The sequence below is a fragment of the Haemaphysalis longicornis genome, unplaced genomic scaffold, assembly GCF_048455015.1.
Source record: "Haemaphysalis longicornis isolate Haplotype H1 unplaced genomic scaffold, Haemaphysalis longicornis Haplotype H1 scaffold_9, whole genome shotgun sequence".
In the NCBI taxonomy this organism is placed as follows: Eukaryota; Metazoa; Arthropoda; class Arachnida; order Ixodida; family Ixodidae; genus Haemaphysalis; species Haemaphysalis longicornis.
This window is the reverse complement of record NW_027526460.1, coordinates 3,499,866-3,514,698: the sequence shown is the minus strand read 5'-3', so window position 1 is coordinate 3,514,698 and position 14,833 is coordinate 3,499,866. Positions and strand designations below refer to the sequence as shown.

The 14,833-nt window shown below is 44.9% G+C and overlaps 1 protein-coding gene across 5 annotated transcripts in view; it reads left to right on the top strand.

Moving 5' to 3' along the window:
• The first annotated feature begins 5,487 nt into the window (after window positions 1-5,487).
• The window catches only part of LOC144152605 (aspartyl/asparaginyl beta-hydroxylase-like), a 31,745-nt gene continuing 22,399 nt past the window's right edge, over window positions 5,488-14,833 (top strand). For 3 of the 5 annotated variants that reach the window (XR_013319192.1, XR_013319193.1, XM_077683929.1), the window contains exons 1-6: window positions 5,489-5,759; window positions 6,249-6,428; window positions 8,311-8,414; window positions 8,511-8,583; window positions 11,181-11,438; window positions 12,745-12,899. Coding sequence is in view for 2 of the 5 variants with exons in the window: in XM_077683929.1 (XP_077540055.1) it covers window positions 5,705-5,759; window positions 6,249-6,428; window positions 8,311-8,414; window positions 8,511-8,583; window positions 11,181-11,438; window positions 12,745-12,899 (825 nt within the window). In the remaining 3 variants the exon portion in view is untranslated. Of the gene's footprint in view, window positions 5,760-6,248; window positions 6,429-8,310; window positions 8,415-8,510; window positions 8,584-11,180; window positions 11,439-12,744; window positions 12,900-14,833 lie in introns of all 5 variants that reach the window. The other 2 variants (XR_013319191.1, XM_077683930.1) reach the window with 2 other exon arrangements.

Sequence of the window (14,833 nt, the reverse complement as noted above, 5' to 3'; positions counted from 1 at the left end):
ATAATAATAATAATAATAATCCTTTATTCGCATCACGTACATAACGCATACATGACGCTGGAGGCCCGCGGAAAAAGCTGTCATAGAGGCAGCTTGTCAAGGCCGCATTGGCAGTTTTAGGCAGGGGTCAATAAAATCATAAAATTGAACATACAAGCTATAAACGATATAAAACGCACTCCAATGAAAATTGGGCGGACATAAAGCGAAACAACACATTCAAATTTACCGGTGTGGCATTACAAAACTCGGGAATACAAGCCACATGTGCCGAAACATGACACACATATACATAACATCGTATCAAACAGTTCACAACAAATTACGCCGGTAACAAAGCTAGGTGCACAAATGTTTCTTTCAAAAAGACGCTTTCATTCTGACGACAGTCATACAGTTAAAAGTTGTGCAGCAAGACGTGCATACATATAGTAGCAAAAAAGCGTTGGCTGTTTTCGTTTTTCAGTTTCCAAAGTACTCGCGAAGTTTCCTGAAAGTAATCTTTTCGGGTTCGATGTCTCCCTGAAGCAGTGTATTAAGCACTCTTGGCAGCCGGTTTTTTAGCATTTGTAGTCCGTATGTTGTCCTACATGTGCCAACTTTCCATCTCTCGCAAACCTAAAAGAACACCTAAACCTAAAAGAACACTCTATAGAGTGTTCTTTTAGGTTTGCTAGCTGGCCCAAAAACCCGGTATTATTTTTCAGGTCTTTTTTATACTGTTTGCATCGGCGGGAATCTTAAGTCCTAGTAACAGGCAATACATTATAGGTGTAAAATAAAGGTGCAGAAGGAAAGTGCGCCGGGGACATTTACGGCAGCGCGCAAAAACCGTTTTTGGAGAATGTGCAACTTTTGTAGATTTGTCTGTGTCGTTGAGGCAATAAGGTGTTGTATAGTAACATCATTACATTACGTGGCAGTAAACTTGCGTTTCTGTATACGAGTCCGACTATTTGTGAGAGTGACTTTGCCAAGCCGTTTATATGCTCGTCCCAGGACATGGTCTCGTGAAACATAACACCTAATGTTTTCATGCAGGGAACTATTTCAACTGGGTGTGATTTCAGAAAGAGACTTTGTTTTATTGTTATATTTTATTCCGAGCGTGAAATAGTACTGCCTTGGTTTTCTGTACATTTATTTTTAGCAGGTTTTCTTGTGTCCACTTTTCAAATTTGACGAGGGTTTCGTTGGCGTGAAGAATAACTTGATCAGTTTCTTTTGCCGACAAGAACATGCTCGTGTCGTCTGCGTAGATCACGAATTTTATTTCTGGAGCTATACTGGTGATATCATTTATGTATAAATTAAAAAGAAAAGGTCCTAGAATGCTACCCTGTGGCACGCCACAGGAAACTGCTAAAGGATCAGAGTAAAAGCCCTCTGTATCTACAATTTGTTCCTATATTGTAAGTATTATCGAATTAATGAGGCAGCCACACCCCGAAAACCATATTTCTCCAGCTTTCTGATGAGGAGGTCATGATTAATAAGGTCAAAGGCCCTTGAAAAATCAACAAATATGCTTAATATGTTATTTACTTTTTCGATGTTGTCTAAAATGTACCCTTTCTGCGTAAGAAGTGCGGACTCAGTGCTAAAACCTCTCTACGGAAACCATACTGTCTATCAGTTATGATGTTATGTTTCTGTTCAAATTTCGAAAAACGCCGGAGAATAATTTTTTCAAATGCTTTTGATAACACAGGTAGTACGGAAATAGGTCGGTAGTTTCCCATGTCGTTCTTGTCACCTTTCTTTTACAGTAGTTTTACGCGAGCAACTTGCATTTGGTAAGTCGTTCAAGGCATAAATTGAATACGTAGCTTAACCAGGGTGCAGGGTGCAGACGTGTTTCGTAGGTTCAATATCGATAGCACTGCTATTATTTAGCCTTTTAAATGCATAGCATTTTAGTAACTCACAATGTCACGCGGCGTTCGGCCTAGTCCGCAGCCAGGCCACTACACTATAAAAGAAACAACAGTTTCCGGCGCCCGGATTCGAACCCATGACGGCGCGGGCGGAACGGCAAGTGCCGGGCGCACTACCGATTGAGCCACGCAACCAACACGGATTTCGATGCACCGATAGCGCCTTATATCCTTCACTCATTTATGGTTTGTTTCGAAAGCGCCATAAGTTGTCACGCGCCTCCGCAAGATGGCGACACAGGTTCCGCGATCGAGACTATGATCGAGAGACCCGCCATAAGTTGTCACGCGCCTCCGCAAGATGGCGACACAGGTCCCGCGATCGAGACTATGATCGAGAGACCAGCAGCGCTGGTCGCGTCTCGTGCTGCCGGGACGCCCCGCTGTAGCCCACCGCAAATTTGATGACGTGCAGCGTGTAACAAGAAAACCAACAACCAATACGTAATCCATACGACTTGCCGGCGCACCCCCTCGGAAATGCTGTGCATTTGATCGTGCCCCTCGCGAGGGGGATGTTTATATTTGGCAACCGCCTGTGGCAACTATACGTATTTCTTTTTTGAACACTTGGCAGCCCACCCTCCGTACATCTGAAGGCAGACTATATATGATAGATCAGCAGTTGTGTAAAGATGCTGAATCTCCACATGCCTTGTTCAGTTACTTTACAGGCCCTTTAGCCGATTTCCTCTTTTTTTAAAGATTATAAACCACTTTTATTAACAACGGTATGCACACAGAGTTTTGAGTGTTGCACTAATCTTTTTGCTACCTCTACAACTTCGGCTTCGCTGACAGGATCGAGAAAAACTGAGCTGCTGTTGTAATACACATTAAGTAGGTCATTATTTTTCACAGTAGTTATCACACGGGCATTTTCAGATCACTATTGCTATTTTGGGAGCTGTAGCTGTGCGTGTTATCCTCAGCACAAACCACGCTATGAAAGAAAAAAAGAAAAAAACTTTTATACATCTTGCATTGGTCTCTTGCCCCAATTCGGTGACAGTTTATGTAATATTTTCTTCACGAGCCGAACCGACCCCCCCCCCCCCCCCCCCCCTCCCCCCGACAAAACAACGCCGCACAAGATTCAGGGAGAAAGGCGCAGCAGCAAAAGGCGAAGTACTGCATAATGGCCACAGTAGTAGTGCAACACTCAATAACGTTGTGCAGCGCTAGTGCAGAGAAATATTCAGAGCCCTTCCACTCTGTGAAAATGGGTGGGCTTTCAAGTGCCAGGTGTATCTCTGCATGTGCTTCTCTGTCAAACCGAACACCGGCGCTCTTCTTCATTCGAGCGAACGACACGCGCCGCTTATCTGCTCACTACGGCATCGACGGCACTCTTCTGACACCCTCAGTGCCACACAAATGCATTTCTTCTCTTTCCCGCCCGACTCTCACGCTCTTCCTTCCTGTCTCGCTCCTCCTTCACGGTGGAAGTTTGCTAAAGTCGATTCAAATTTTCGCCTTCCACCGCTCGCACGCCATCTGTTGGAACATTTCATTATTGTTGGACTTTGGGAACGAGCACGGAGCAAGATAAACTTGCTCCGTGGGAACGAGAGTCCCCCTCCCCCCCCCCCTCCTCTCTCAAGTATTTTTACGCGCAGTCTCAGCCCCCCTACTTCCTGCCCTATCGAGATTTTTTGCGCAACTTGCGATCTCCGCATTTCTATAAATTTGGCTGCTGCCACGACTTCATAGTAACCAATTTCACGTTGACAACACTCACAAAACACGAAAGCAACCACGGATTACCGAACCCATACATGACGCTGGTCTGCTTGGCGGCAACTGGGGGAACGCGCGAGCCGTTTGTCAACCTCTCAGCATTTTTTGACGCAGTAGATAACGGTCGGGTGGGGTCGTTCTCCCGGCAGGACAAAGCAGCAGAGGAGGCGCGCGATTCCAAGTCAGCAAAGGAGATTTACTCGTTTTACTCGTCACGCTAGGGCGGGTGAAGCAAGGGCTCGTTCTCAGCAAGTGGTGGTGGCAAACGACGTACACCTGCACCTGCTGTTGATAGGTGAAGAGTGCTACCGTCGAGGCTGAAAGGGAACCGCGGCGAGCTTTCGTGTGTGCGCTAAGCGCTTGCAGAGAAGCGGCGGCGGCGGCGGACGAACATTCCTGCTATGGATGGCCAATTAGCTATCGAAAGCGGACGAGAAATGCGGAGCGTCAACGAACACATGTGCGGGAAAGCACGCGTTCCCGCACGCGTCTTCGCGCCGAGAACCGGTTTGGCTGCCGGATGACCCGCCGCGTCGCCCTCTCCCGCGCGCATCCAGCCTGCTATATTTTGATATTTTGACTGCTCAGGCGGTCATGTGTCCCGGACGGACATGTGAGAAAGTGATGGGTCGTTACGACATTATCACCCGAGAGCACAGCTAGTGCAACTGAGGTACCACACGTCGCCACGAAAATTCCTTGTTTGTAATCTGTCAGACAATAAGGTTCTTGTGCCGCCATTCATGTAGCATCGAATGAAGCAATGACAATGCTTAATGCAGGCCGTCATTTCGCATTTTTGGTGGATATCCTTGTCCCAAAATTTGCCCCCACCATGGCAAATTAAATGGGTACTTGCTAGTGCCCACATTAATTTTCTATTCCGTGCGATTTAATTTTCGCACGACAGCCATCGTACGAAAATTAAATTGGCACAGCTGTGCAACTTTAATTTCGTACTTAGGGCTTAGAGCACTTAGACCTCTGCGCTAGCTGCACGAATGGGGACGATTAGGAGGGGGAGGTTAGAAGGAGATGAGAAGGACGCGTGCTATTCGCGGTGGCTTCGATCCCGTCCTAGCTGCCGGTGTAGGTGGCTGGGCCTCCGTGCATGGTCATAGCAAGGGTCAGCTGTTTTTCCCAAGTAGCCCAAGGCCGCTCTGCACCAAAGCCTTCAGCGTGCTGGATTACCACGATTCAGCAAGCAACGGTTGCTTGAGACGAGCGCGTTCCCTATCTGAAGGAACGCACATGCCATAGTTACCCTATGACATGTGCGTTACTTTAATTTCGAAAATAACCAGTGGTATGGCCTCGAGAATGCCAGCTCCACTCCCTCCACTTCCACGTTGGTGATCTGGCGGAGTCACCACAGGCTTCAGCTCGATCAAGGTCAAATGAAAGATAGCACACAAAGCTGTCAGATCCGTCTGCGTTTCTACGGGTCATTTGCCGGATACTCGGACTAGAGTATCCGACGGATGGGTGGGCTAAATTTCTTTCTTTGTGTTTGCCCACAGACCCACCTACCACGTGCATATTCTATGTCTGAAATCATGTGATCAGCCATAGGCTATGGCTCAGCAAAGATTGAAGTTATGCATCGCAAAGGAATCCCTCAGAAAAAAAAATATTTGCAGGCAGACACAAGTTCAACGCTTTGTCAACAGAGCCGTTTTCTTTTTTGCATGATCCTGTCGTTGTTCACCGGCTCCGCCAGTTTGCCAGAGCAACGCCGCAACGCCGCTTTGGCCCGAGGCGGAATTTGTTTATCCGTAGCGGATGTCGGGCTTGTGTTGTCAACCCTGTATATACTCCGTCCCCTCCGTCCCGTCCCGTCCCGTTTGCAGAACAACGCTCCGTCCGTGTGGCGAGTCGTAAACAAAGTTTATTTTTCGTTTTTCTAGATTGGCAACTTGCCTCGGCCCTCATGATGTCGAAGTGCTGAAGGGGGCTATTAGTCCTTCTACTTCTCTGTACTGACAGGAACGACGCTTCCTTGCGGAAGGGTTGATCTACGTGCCGATATGTCTGACCGCGAAGTTCGCTCCCGCAAGAAGCGCAAAGGAGCTCTGGAGAAAGGTATTTTTAACTAGCCCAGCTATTTCTAGCTTCAGATGTCGCATTGTTTGCGACACATTCGTGCGGACAGTCACTGCACGACGCGTTTTGATTGTTGCGGAAAGTGTACGTAAATTCTCAAATGACGCTGAGGTCAAAAGATCAAAACAAAAATAAGGGACCAGGAACAGAAAGTGTAGGCGGGCCGAACCTGTGGCTCACGGGAGACTGATTTGCTTCACAACTTCGCTCTGCTTTGTTTTTTTATTCCATTAGCCTCTGTGCGGGGCAGCAGACCGCAGTTGCCTTATAGTCGAAGTGTATGGATTATGCCGTGTCTATTTTTTTCTCGTAACTGCTTTAATTGAAATTGGCAGGTGCTGCTCAGTGCGTCTGCTTCTGCTGTTATTATCTCTTATTTGTGCAAGACCGGTATTTTTCCCCTGTAAACTTAATTTTACCGATTTAAGTGCATCACACTAGCTAATGCTTGCTGTTTTCTTTCTTCAGGAGCGGCCGACGAAGGTTCAAAAGAAAAGTATAAAGCTCTAAAACACTCCGATTCTGAAATCGAAGACGATGTGTCATCGAGTGAACCTAGTGCAACGGCAAGAATTACCTTCCTGGTGGTATTTTTCGTTCTTGCTGTGATGGTGGTAGCCGTATTCCTGGCTTTGCAAAGTTCCTCATGTGAGTTGCTTTCACATTACGCGTGCATGCTTTTGAAAGAATTTGCGCTTGCACTTTTGGGGAGAACATACAACTTAGTGTTGTGGAATGCAAATCACTGTTAGGTTTCTACTAGAGCAGCTAACAGACTGAAACTGGCACAATGTTCAGCAGTACAATAATGGGCATTAAAGCAATAATTCTGTTTAGGTTTGTAATTACAAGGTTTTGGTGTAAGTTTGAGCACTTCGTCGTCAACCTCGTAGAGTTACCCTCCGATGCAGATTTTTAATGAAATTTCTGAAAACCAAAAAATCACAAATACGACTTAACAACGTGTGAGTTCAAGCTAGTTGGTAATCCATTGTACGAATTTAAAGTGCAAAAATTCAGACAGGGGACGAACGGGACAAGGACAAGCGCTACTTCCAACTGAAATTTTATTTACAAAAACGACATATATATATGAAACGGTGATAACAAAAATACAAAAAATAAACCAGAGTATGTGCACACTGTACAAGTGTGCACACGTTCCTTATGTCATGTGTACACCCAGGAAGGCCAGCTCTTTCGCTGTCAAAGATACGGAGGTCATGGTCACGCACTCTTCGCCACCACGATGCATCTCAGTGCCTCCACAATCTCCCGTGTGCGCTAATCAGAATTGCGAAACACAATCGTACGTTCATTAAACAGGGGCGAACACTTGCAGTTCTGGCAATGACTGGCTAAATTCCCATCTGTGCCTTTTTCCGCTCGACTGGCATGTTCACGGAGGCGTTGATTCAGGCACAGTACTGTTTGTCCAACGTAAGCCCTATGACAAGACAATGGGAGCTTATACATGACTCCCGCAGTGCAGTCAACGTACTGATTTTGGTGCTTAACCCCGCACTTTTTATTTTCTTTTCTTTTGGAACCGGGCTTGTACCAGTGCATAGCCGTGACAGTTTTTCAGGAGCAGACATCACAACTTTGACGCCGACCCTCCCACCAATCTTTTTAAGATTGCAGACCAACCGAACAAGGTGGTGGTTGTTCTCTACTTGCACGGCATTTCACACAACACGCACATACGAGTGCATGTGGCTACTGAAATTCTCTCCAAGTACTCTTGAAATTTTTATAGCCATCTGTGGTGAGCATGTATTGTAAGGAAATCTGCACCAACCTCAGGATTATAGTAAACATTGTCACTTGCTTCTGTATGCACTTTGCAGTAATAGTAGGAACCTTGGATCTAGAGGGTCTGGAGGCTTACAAGCAGGCATATCAGTCTTCTTTGATGTATGCATTCTTCTCTTCTTACTTTTCATAAATAATCATCAATTTGTGGTACGTATTTCCACCAAAATGCACTGACTTTTAAAATTAAATAAGCTCCAAAAAACATCTCTCTGTTAAAAACGATATAAGCGCAGGACATCATTATCACTGCAAAAATTGGCCTCCAATCAATGTTGAGACTCTGGCAAGTAGAAATATTATGAGTATTAAAGTAAAAAAAAATACCAGAAGCAGAAAAGTACAGGTGCCGTCATAAGTAATTGGAACAAGGATTTGTGATCATTAGAAAACATTTGTCTTACTGGCTTTATGACAGCCATTACCGCCTTACAGGAAGCTTCTTCTATTAGGGAGGACTCCATTAAATGCACGTGAATGCAGCCAGGCAGTTTCCGGAAGAAGAAATTCCTGTAAATTTACGAGACCGTGTTCCAATTACTTTTGACGGCACCTGTGCGACCAACTTTGCATAAAAAATTTTCCAAATGAAGATATCCTGCCAGCTGTTAGGCATGCCACAAGACTAAAAGAAGCATCTCGTGTATCTCCAGATTGTTGTTTCTTTGAAGCATTGTATTCCTTTTGTTGATTTTATGAATGCATTTGTTTTCAGCCTTAACGGGTTACTATGAGGACGTTGAGCCTGAAACAAGTGAGCAGTTCATTGTTCCCAAATTGGAACCAGAACTTGGAAGCCAGCATTATGCGACCGATGTGGTATGGGAAAGCCTCTTGTACCCTAGCAGATTTTTGTGGAATTTTCTTTATGCACCATACTTTGTTTGCCATCTTTGTACTCTTTCTTGTTTTCAGGAAGAATCCAGTGAAGCAGAGCCTGACATTCAAAGTAATGGGCAAAGTATCAACCTGGGTGCCTTCAATATAGGTTTGCATACGTCAGTTTATTCTTTTGGCACGGCGAAAAAATGTGGCTGTCTTTTACAAGAACTTTGAGCGGGAAATTGATCGCTTGAAAATGCACACACATGCATGCACCAGTGGGCACAAATTATGTACATATATCATACGCATATGTACACTCTCAGTATTTTGCATTATGAAAACACACCTCCCATGTCCTAGTGTAAAGGTTTTCTTGTGGTCTGTGAAGAGATCTAAGCGTATAGTGCCGGTCAAAACCTATGTATTCGATTCCTGCAAGACAGAATTGTTATTGCTATATCATTAAGCTTTGCCAATTAACTCTTTCGTTACTGCAGGAAATTGACTGATCTTTAGGGGTCTAATAAAACATTTCTTTTCTGCTAAACATATTGGCTAGGCACTAATCGCAGCAACGTAAAATGCAGATGATTTAACGCCCTTTTGTACAACACCAGTTTTTAAAATATTTTCATACATCATAATTGCGGAAAAAATATCAAAATCAAAATTTTGGTCAAGTTGTTGTAGAAAATGATACTAAAGGAGTTGTGTATAACAAACCACCGAAAGTAGGAAAAATTTTGAATATAAATTTTGCAGGAAAACATTTCAAAAACGCGTCCAAGAAAAAGTGTTGACTAGTGCGGAACAGTTTGCTAGATATAAAAAAGTGTTAGCACGTGTGGTGCCACGGCATGCGGTGGAGCACAACCTTCATTTCAATATGCGCAATTTTGGGTGTTTCCTTGGAAGAAATCTGGCAAGTGGACATTATCAAAGGCATACGTTTCGCCCAAGGGACGTAAAAATGTCTTTTCAATGACTGAGTTTGCATTTACGGCCAGCACAGTATTCGGGATAAGCATGCGATGCGGAAAAATTTGCATGGAGCTGAAAACGAAACTCGGTGGTTGATGCTTGTCGACATTCACTCTCAGTTATCTCTCAAAACATAAACTAGCAGTTTATTATCATCTTGTGACTCGCTGTTGTAGCCCTACTTGCAGGAATGAGGTGCAATGCGCTAGAATCATGCCCTGCAAGCTTTCACCGAGTAGCTGTTGCGCGATGGAAGAGTTTAGCACTACGAGCTTTCTAGATTTCAGCGCCACCTAGCATTTTCAAAAAGAAACAATACCAAACCTGTTGGAGACTCCATTCGAATAGACAGTTCTATTAAGGAGCAACACTAGACCACCGGAGGTACCCTCATATTGAAACAAAACTGGCTGGCAAACAGCTGGCAGTTGGAAGCGCTCTCCTTGTCGGAACTGATATGGGGCAACTGGGTGTTATCTTTTGATTTGCATTGGGAGTTCTTATCGCAGAAATTAGGTTAGGGTGGGATGAAAATCACGAGCGGAATGCTTTTTTCGAGGACCACTAGCGGACGGCTAAGGCGCCATGGCAGGTAGGATTGAAGTTGGGTAACTGCGTCGTAGTGTCAAATATGAATTTCGCGTTGCATAAATGTAACCAAAACTGTTTTAAACTGTTTGCGAATGGTCCTGTGGTAAGTAGAACTACAGTACGACTAAGAACATATGCAAAGGCAATAAAACTGCCTAAAATGCTAAAATAACTTTTCAAACAGGCACTGCTTGATGATTTCAGTCGATTTCAGGAATTAATACTGTCAGAGTACAAACCTGACGATTGAAAATCATCCTCTGATTCACCGTCCGTGTGCTGATAACAAAAACCAAACGCTGATGCAGAGTAATTACGAGCAGCATGCCTTCTTCGTTGGTAGCAGTGACATGCGATGACCACGCCTCTTTTTCACAGCCAGGTGATGCAAACGCCTGCCAAAAATCATGTTTTTGTTGCAAAAATGTATACAAAACTGATTTTGAAATGGCATTTTCGGAGCTGACCCCAAATAGCTCGACTTGTTCCAGAATTGCCTGGAATGCTATGAAAAGGGGCTCCCAAGGTATCGTTCGAATTGAACGATTTTGAATAGGCACGGTAACGAAAGGGTTAAGGGGTTGTGTTCTGAAATTCTGCGTTCTGCGTTTGGCTTAACACTTCAGTTTTTGAAAGGCGCAGCTTCTCTTAAAAAAAGCTTGCTGAAAAATTTTGATCTGCCCATGTATGGGCATTTATATGCAACATCTCTCCAGGATTGGGGATTAAATTCCTACAAATGTGCATGTGCATTGATATGTGGGCCTCCCTCTTGTATGACCTGATTCTCAATAGGCGGTAGTTGCAGTTTGATGTAAGCCAGTTGGTATGACATGACTGAAAGTGTTTAAAGGCGTAATAAATCGCGAACGCTAGTAGCAAACACACAACGCAGATGGGGGAGGGTGCCTTGTCTGTCTTATGTGTTTTCTCCTGTTTCAACTTTTTATTGTGCCTTTAAACCTTTTCAGTTATCTCAAAAGGGGGACTGCCCTCCTGCACTGTTTCTTTGAGCTCTTCCCGCTCCCAGAGCAACATCTCAACAGAGCAGTAACTAGGCGACATCAAAATGTTGAAGCGGTGTCATCGAAACGTTGCCACGCAATACCTATGCCACCGGATGATCGTGAACTGGATTTTTGCATTGTCGGAATAAATAGTTGCCGACTTTTTCTTCCCCCTGTGCAGATTCAACCGAGCCATTGCAGTCATCGGAGCACATCGTGCCTGCGACCACTCAAACAGCACATGACGTGGAAGCTTCCTTAGCCCCTCAGCAGCCCCCACAGCTGCCCACAGGCCAGGTGACATCGCAGTCGACCCTGTCACCGCCTTTGGAGACCGAGCTCCTGCGTTCCACTGAGATACGGCACTCATCTGAAACCTCCGACATTAAGCTGGACGAACCTGCCCCGGCGGTGTCCTTGGAGGCGACAAAAGCTTCTGGTAAGGTGTTCCTCTCACAGTTCGGGAGAAAGTGCAGACGAGTGCACCCGCTGTTGCAAAAAGGCGAACTTGATTGATTGATTGTGGGGTTTAACGCGCCGACGCAACGCAGGCGGTAAGGCGCGCCGTAGTGGAGGGCTCTGGATTAATTTTGACCACCTGGGGATCTTTAACGTGCGCCGAAATCTCGTACACACGGGCGTTTTTGCTTTTCGCCTCCGTCAGAAAAGCGGCCGCCGCGGCTGGGAATCGAACTCGCGTTCAAAAAGGCGAACTTTGTGGAAACGATCTACCGTGGTCGACCTGATCCGGTGTTGAAAATTACCATCAGTCGAAGCTGAGCTGCATGTTGAAGTGGAACTTGGAACTTTCCAAAAACTGGCAGTGACCTTTTTAGAATGAAACTTCTTGCTGTCCATCACTATGGGTGCTGCTTGTCTGACTGGCAGGTTGGAAGTGGCAATCACGTGAGGCACAGATGAGATGTAGCTCTCTGAATTGTGTGTGTTTCATTTTATTCACTTTATTTATTCACTTTATTAACCTTTTATTTAAGGTGCACAAGAGACCATTTTGCCTAGACAAATCTGGTTTTGTTTACGCTGTTTCTCGCGACTGTGATGGTGTTTATTTTTTATTTGTCTGATGTCTACTTAGGCGCAGCAATTCAAAGCATGGCTTATCTTTTTTGTTGTTGTCGTTGCAGCCAGCTGTGATGTTTTAATTATGGGCTTTAGAACACTGCTCCAAAACAGGCCGGCTCTACTATAAAACTGTCCTTTTGATGCTCCAAAGCTGCCCCAAAACTGCGCTTTTGTATTATTTCTGCTCCCTGAGCTGCTGCGAAAGGCCCACTTGCACCCCTGAATGGGGTTAACCTGGAAGAACCAAGGCACAGAATGGCAGCCTGATGAGGAACCCAAAAAGGCAGGACCACATGCTACTTATGACTAAAAGCTTTATTCGCTATATATGGAATATGGCAAGAGCACATGACAGACATAAAATAAAGCTCTGCTCACAATCCTCTGCCCACTAAAGCAACCCCTTTGGCCAATAGGAACAGCTAGACAAAAGGGAAACGTTTCTACGGCATCTCTCCTCTGTTCAGTTTCCAAAGTCCGGTTTGTCCCCTTCAGTGCGAGGCTTGTGTCACTGATTGGCTTCCTCCTGGTAGCCACATGAGCCTCCTGTTAAAAAATGACTCCTCTCAGGTTACCTAACCAGGGGCCTGTTTTTCGTGCTCACCGTACCTTCAGGCCACCCTCTTGTTAAGGGCATTCTGCGCTCTACTTTGTCTGCCCAGATGATTCTTCACCTGCTGCATCCCAAATGGCGACGTCCACCCTGGAAACAATGTCCATGCACCCAGCTCCTGACGATGAGCGGGCTGCAATCACAAATGAGTACGACCAGAAGATACAGCAGGATCTCACAGAGTCTGAAGAGCTTCTCGAGAAGGTGAATTTCGCACTCCCGCAATTTCAGTCAAGACCTGTTAAAATATATACTGGCCCCGCTTGTAGTACCGAACCCGCTCCTATTTATTGCAACAACAGTTCAGTGTCAGCTACAGCATATTTTAGTGCAACAAGAGTTTAGAGCTTGTTACGAATCTTTGACCTTTAGGGAACAAATGGTGTACAGCCGTCTTGTTTATTATGCGTAGGTTTGACGTTGATTGTGTTGAAACCACTGCCTATAAAGTTGAATGAGGTCTACTCAGTCTTCTCATTGCACATTTTGTGTTTTGGTTATTAAGTAGCAGTTAGCAGGGGTGAGACAGCTGTGCATATTGCGCAGATTGGATACAAATTTGTTTTCCTGCGCCAGGCTGCTCCAAAAGCTTGAAAATTGCAAAAATTGCGCCAAACTGCTCCAAAACAGTCTGAGAGCCAAGGATTTTAACGCTCCCGTCAGTTTCAGTGGGGGAAAATGCTTACTGACGGCATTATTTTCCAGCACCCCCAATGTGATGGTGTTTGTAAAGGTTCAATTGATTGATCATTCAACAAAAAACCGGCATAAAATTGTCCTCGAGATAGTTTTTTCGAAAGTCACAATGTCGGTTGCACATGTGCGTTTTTACAGTTTTCCCATCGAAAACCATTGCAAAGTCCTTTAGAAAAAATACTTATGTGTCCTGAGGCGTCGAACTACTTGTGCAAGTTGATGAAAAAAACGGCAATTTTTGGAGCGCCGTATCTCCGGAACGACCTTACTGGGCGCCGCCATCTTTGTGTGGTGAAGATGTGAAAACGTGTCTACCGGGTGAAGCATTTGCTTGTGGTTCAGGCAGAGTGCTCTTCGCCAATTTCTACCTTAGTTTTAGTTATGGGGTAACTGGGTTATTATTTATTCGTTTGATCTGTTGCGGGTACTTGTGGCGGGACTCAAAAAACGGGAGTTCATAAAAAACAACCCGCGAATTCGCCGTGTTTCGGCTTCGAGTGTGAGGCCAGCGCGGGCTTGAAGTGAAATTTCGGACTCATTGCGGTGTTATAAATACCTGAGTGATTGCCGCCTTTCACAGCGAGTTTGCGAGCAGCGGGAATGGGACGATCGGCGGTGCAGGAGAAGCAGCGCAGGCTACATCGCCGCAAAATGTTTAAGCAGTGTCCGATAGCAGGACGGGCTATTATTTCACGCTAGTAATAATGGTTCATTTATCTGAAGTGAAATTTATTGCCAAGAGGGAGGCGGCTAAGCATACCAGCATTACTCAAATTAGTATCGTAGTGAATGTGCGCCTTGGGGATTGAAATGGAAGGGCTGGTGGGATGTGACAACTGTCAGCTCGCTTTGCGCAACTTTTGCTGCGGCTCTACATTTGTGCGTAAAGCCGAGTCTGCGACGACAATAATAATAAGTTTGGCATTCACATGGTAATAAAAATGCCTTATGATTGCTTAGTTTTCAAAATTCGGCATTTTCGACTACCCTCCTCGTAATTCATGCATAGAGCCATAGTATTTAAAAATAGTTTGTAAGAAGGTAGTGCAGTTATTATCTCGTGATACTCTGGTAGAAAAACTTTATTGAATGTCTATTTCCGTGTTATGTACGTGCAAAACCGATTAAAGAGTGCGTTTCTTCCCCTCGAGTTTCCAAAATTTGATTTTGAGGCAACTAAGGTGACATAAGAAATGTCGTTCTTCTGCTCCAATTCAAGGTTCTTCTGCTCCAAAATCAAGATTTCGCTGCTCCAAAAACTGCTCCCAAATCTGATTCAGCTGTCTCACCCCTGAGTTAGGTGTAAGATACGCTACAAATAAATAATAAAAAAGAAAGCTTGGTGCAAACGCAGCTAAAAGTTTTGTCAGTGTTGTTTCAGAAGTTAATAGTGTTAGCTTTTCAAGCTGTACTCAGTATTAACCATGCAGTTTAAAATGTAT